General features: G+C 46.0%; 1 protein-coding gene across 1 annotated transcript; it reads left to right on the top strand.

Moving 5' to 3' along the window:
- The first annotated feature begins 2,392 nt into the window (after window positions 1-2,392).
- Window positions 2,393-3,976, top strand: LOC120427230 (uncharacterized). The gene is made up of 3 exons (XM_052710678.1): window positions 2,393-2,512; window positions 2,566-3,417; window positions 3,474-3,976. The coding sequence occupies exons 2-3, from the start codon at window positions 2,764-2,766 to the stop codon at window positions 3,888-3,890; spliced, it is 1,071 nt and encodes a 356-aa protein (XP_052566638.1). The 5' UTR covers window positions 2,393-2,512; window positions 2,566-2,763; the 3' UTR covers window positions 3,891-3,976.
- Window positions 3,977-5,244: the final 1,268 nt, after the last annotated feature.

The raw sequence follows: 5,244 nt of genomic DNA on the forward strand, positions 1-5,244 counted from the left end.
TAGTACCAACCACTAGTGTCGTCCTTTTATCTACAAGGACTTCGCCGCCATGGGCTCCTAAGTGTATGAAAGTATGGCACGGAGCGACGGCGCCGAATACCCATATTTACACAAAGAATTTTAGAGCGCCCGCCGCGGGATTCGAACCGGCGACCTCGTTTACGTTTTAAACGGGTTGTTATATTTCCTTAGCTTGTTACACTTGCCCCACTATCCCCTATTTAGAAAAAAATGGTGCACGGTTTTTTCACGTTTTTATTTTTTGTTGTAATTTACCAAAAATAAAATCCATTTTATTTTTGACGGTGTGCATCAACATTAGGGTGGATCAGGGCCCCTTGGAAATGCAAAAATGTCAGCTAGACCGCTGCATTGTTGATAAAATCATTGTTCTATGTCCACAGAAGCTCCCCTGAAATTTTCAGCAAATTTGGTTCAGGTTTCGTCACAGCTCTTTAGCATTTAAGTTTGGCTGGAAATTCTAATGTTTTACTATGGGGGAAAACCCCATTTTATATTTTATTTTCGGTAAAATCAGCCATCCTACCAAAAAAAGTAATTCCTGAGATTCATACAGTTTATGGTATGGAGAGCATTTTTCTAGTACATCACAAGTTGATCCAAACAAATCTGGCTTAATTAATAATGGATTAAGCTAAAGTGTCGTAACTGGATTTTGCAAAGGGCCAACTCAGACATTTTGTTTTTAATTTTCATGTAGGCGCTCACTATGATTGATTGAGGTGTGTTTGACAAGACTGAAAATTGTTGAAAAGTCGTCACCGTTCTGTTGGTCTTCATCCCGGCAAACTTGGTCGCTGGTCCGTTCCTGTTGTCTTGCTGTCCCCGCGTAGAGTAGAGAGAAGCAGCCTGGTCGCTGACGCTCGTCCGTGCACTTGCCGTCGCCGCGAGGTGTTTGAAGTAGAAGCCTGGTCGCTGGACGCTGGATTCCGGTCGTTTGAAGTAGAAGCCTGGTCGCTGGACGCCGTTCGCTCCGTTCCTGCTGTCTTGCTGTCCCCGCGTAGAGTAGAGAGAAGCAGCCTGGTCGCTGACGCTCGTCCGTGCACTTGCCGTCGCCGCGAGGTGTTTGAAGTAGAAGCCTGGTCGCTGGACGCTGGATTCCGGTCGTTTGAAGGAGAAGCCTGGTCGCTGGACGCCGTTCCTGCCCCGCGTAGAGTAGAGAGAAGCAGCACGGTCGCTGACGCTCGTCCGTGCACTTGCCGTCGCCGCGAGGTGTTTGAAGTAGAAGCCTGGTCGCTGGACGCCGTTCCCTCCGTTCCTGCTGTCTTGCTGTCCCCGCGTAGAGTAGAGAGAAGCAGCCTGGTCGCTGACGCTCGTCCGTGCACTTGCCGTCGCCGCGAGGTGTTTGAAGTAGAAGCCTGGTCGCTGGACGCCGTTCGCTCCGTTCCTGCTGTCTTGCTGTCCCCGCGTAGAGTACAAAGAAGCAGCCTGGTCGCTAACAAGCCTTTATTGCGTGCGTGCATAAAGTTTCAAGCAGTACGCTCAAGTACCAACAATCAAGAAGTGATGGTTCGCACACGTGAGGAGTCATCTTTTTTTTTGATTGGAATTGGAAACCCTGATTCTCTAACGAAACTTCCAAAACTTCCTACTGTTCGGGAAACATTGGCGCGGTGCATGTACCTTGTACAAGAACAACGCAAGGTTGACCAGGCCTGCAGGTCGACGACCGCCGAGCTTCTGGATACATGGGAACGGGTGCACATACCGCTACAACTAAAACAGAACGTTGTTGTAGTGATCCGGAAGCTGTACGATGACTGGGTCAAGATCAAGAAAAACAAGCAAAAAGAATTAGACCGCAAAAAGAAATTTTTGGCGAAACTGGACACTCTGCTGGATATTTCCAGCCGAAAAGCAGAGACTACGGATGATCGTGCTATGGAGTTTCTGGAGGACCAGAGGGGTAGACGACAATTTGGCTTAGCAGTGATGGACGGCTCAGCATCGAAGCGGAAGTCAGTTGTGATTGAACCGGAAGCAGAAACAAGCGTTGATCCCACAGGTAGTAATAATATAATAACATTTGCAGAACATAAAAAAAACTATATAAATCTAGGCGACACTTCAAGCACAGATCCAGACTACGTACCCGAGCCAAAGCGGGTGAAAATTGATCATCACATCAAGAGCAGCGAAGCAAAGCCAAACGTCCTGACGGAAGACGTTCTAAGTGCTCTGGACAGGAACAAGGTGTCTGACCGTCAGGCGTTCAAGATCATCATGCCTGTGGTAGCTGCTCTTGACGTAGATGGGTCAACGATGGCACTGTCTCGCAGCACGATAACGCGAAGACGGCAAGAGGCTCGTAAAGAGATCGCGGATAGAGCCAAAGCAGAGTTCGATCCTCAAGGGCCCTTGGTCGTTCACTGGGACGGGACGAAGTTGGAGAACGTCGGAAACTCCGCTCATTCCGAAAGGTTGCCAGTTCTGGTGTCATGGAGCGACGGAGAAAAGTTGCTTGGAGCTCCTGCTGTTTCCCATCCAACAGGTTACATTGAATGGCACATTAATAATCTAAAACTAATTATATTTTATGATTAGGCGACCAAGAATCTCATGTGGTTTACGACTGTTTGGAAGAATGGGATTGCTTATCGAAGGTTTGCGCAATGTCCTTCGACACAACGAGCGTCAACACGGGGAAGTTCAAAGGCAAATTGACATCTTTTCTGTCAGCTAATTCTTTGTAATAAGGCTTTCATCAACTATTTAGGAGCTTGCGTCAAGCTAGAGCAGTTGATGGACAGAGAGCTTATGTGGTTAGCATGCCGTCACCACACGCATGAGCTGATTTTGGCCAAAGCCTTCTCCGTGTGTTTCGGGCCGTCGACGTCTCCCGAAATACCGCTTTTTAAGCGGTTCCGGGACAAATGGGAGGACATCCCGAAGGAAAGGGTAGCGCCGCTGGTAGTCACCAAGAAGTGGTGTGCCCTCAAGGACACGGTGATCAGCTACCTGAAAAGCGCAAATACCTTTCCTAGGGATGACTACAAGGAGCTGCTTGAGCTGACATTGGTTGTGTTGGGGGAAACACCTGACAAATTTACTTTCAAAAAACCCGGGCCGATCCATCATGCCAGATGGATGGCAAAAATGCTGTACGCCATCAAGATCTACCTGCTGCGGGAACAAGGGTGCTTATTCGAACTGACGCGTGAGGAGGTTAAACAGCTGAAAAGGTTCGTGAGGTTTGGTACATTGTTGTACGTCAAACCGTGGCTGCAAGCTCCACTCGGCGTTGACGCCGCGACGAACGACTTGAATCTTTGGAACAGCATCAACGATTTTCGAAAAACCGATCCGGAAATAGCATGTGCTACCTTAGCCGTACTTGAGCGCCACCTCTGGTACCTTTCAGACGAGCTCGTTGGCTTTTCTCTGTTCTCAGAAAAGGTTTTGGTGATATTTAATTTTTTTAATAAATTATTTAACTAATAACATTTTCCCAGGTATCAGCAGAAGAAAAGCAACGGGTGGTGCAGGCAATGAAAACTATTCCCGCGGGTGAACGGTCTGTGCTCGGCGATCCGGAGCTTTTGAAAACTGGCCGGGCATCGCTAGCTGATTTTTCGACGATGCGAACGGCATCAATTTTTGCTAAATTATCCATCGATGATTCATTTACGGAGCGTCCACCAACCGAGTGGGCAGAAATTGAAGGTTTCAAGGCAGGATTACGAGTGGTGCAGAACCTGAAGGTCGTGAACGACATTGCGGAGCGGGGCGTAAAATTGTGCGAAGAATATAACAAAGTGTTCACAAAGAACGAAGCCGAAAACCAACGAGTTCTACAAGTTGTCGAGCTTAACAGAAAGGCCGTCAAAACAGATTGTACCAAGGCGGAGTTGCTGCAAAAATTTCATTGATTTGTTCACCTGTTCATTTGTTTATTGATTGTTTATCGTTACTGTTATTGATTGTTTCACGATACTGTTGATTAAAATATTGTTGTTCAACCGAATAAATAGCGATTTAAAAGAAACAAAAACTATAAAAGAAAGAAAAACTTGACACACTGTCTGTGGGAGATATTATATGGCAAAAGCAATTTCTCAAAGTTTCTTAAAGCGAGTTAAGCATTCTATATTATTTTTTTAAATTTGCACTTCTAAGCATTTTTTTTTTAAAATGAGAGGTTATTCCTTAATAGCTTTTGTTTGTAGGACTTAAACTATAATTTCTTGTCATTATTACACACAATATCGACCGAGCCACGTAGACCAGAGATAACGCATCCGCCACGTAAGCGGAAGATCGGGGATCAGATCCCGGCTCGGACCAACACAACTGGTGATCTTTTCCCTTCTGGGTTCGATTGCTTAGTAAAGGGAAGGTAGTGTATCATCACAAGCTGGACCTTATCATGACACCTTAGGGAGGCAACCTATGGAATGTTAACATTAACCTTAACATGATAACATTGAGTTGATTAATAAACTGTCACTCAATCCGCTTTGTAAATGACGGCCCCGATACTCTTGACGGGTGTTCCCCTCAGGAACAGGGAAAGATTAACTTATACATTATCACAGACAGACTAACAAATGCCACACAGGAAAAACATTGCAAAAGCTGTCCAATCCAGATCCACGCACGCTAACGGAATCACCTGGTCCCTCACATCCAATTGAAATGTGGCTACCTGTACGCCATTCATCTAATAATAATTTTATTTAACCGAATGACATGTAATACAAAAAAAAATCTTTTCTCTAGGTAGAGGGTCCCATCATAGCTCTCCATACAATCTTCTGTACAATTGCTTCTCCCTGCCCTTTTTTAATTCCAAATGGAGGAGATTTTTGAGATCTTTTGGCTAACGCATGACTCGTCTTGTATCGCAAACATTTTTTTTTATCTTTTTTTTCACGGTGTAATTTAAACGTTAAATTGGGGAAAATTGACCTGGCGACGCTTTCGAGGAGACAGTTCACACCAGTAATGCAAGCCCTGGCGGTACCAGGAGTGGCTTGGGGGGTCCCGTGCCCCCCCCTTCGACAAAAAATTGTTCTAGATTTGTCCGGGGGGTAAATGAAAAAAAAAATCCCAAAATGCGTGTGCCCCCCGCCCCCACCCTGGCTAAGCTACTGAATGCAGGTAGCTAATCGCCTTCACGCGGAAATGTGGGTCAGGTGACTACGTCAGCGTGCGAGTACCCGGTCGGGCTAATGTGTAGTGTGAGTCCCATGCGTACATAGGCAGATGTCTATTAATTACTAT

This window comes from Culex pipiens, chromosome 3 (assembly GCF_016801865.2).
Source record: "Culex pipiens pallens isolate TS chromosome 3, TS_CPP_V2, whole genome shotgun sequence".
NCBI lineage: Eukaryota > Metazoa > Arthropoda > Insecta > Diptera > Culicidae > Culex > Culex pipiens.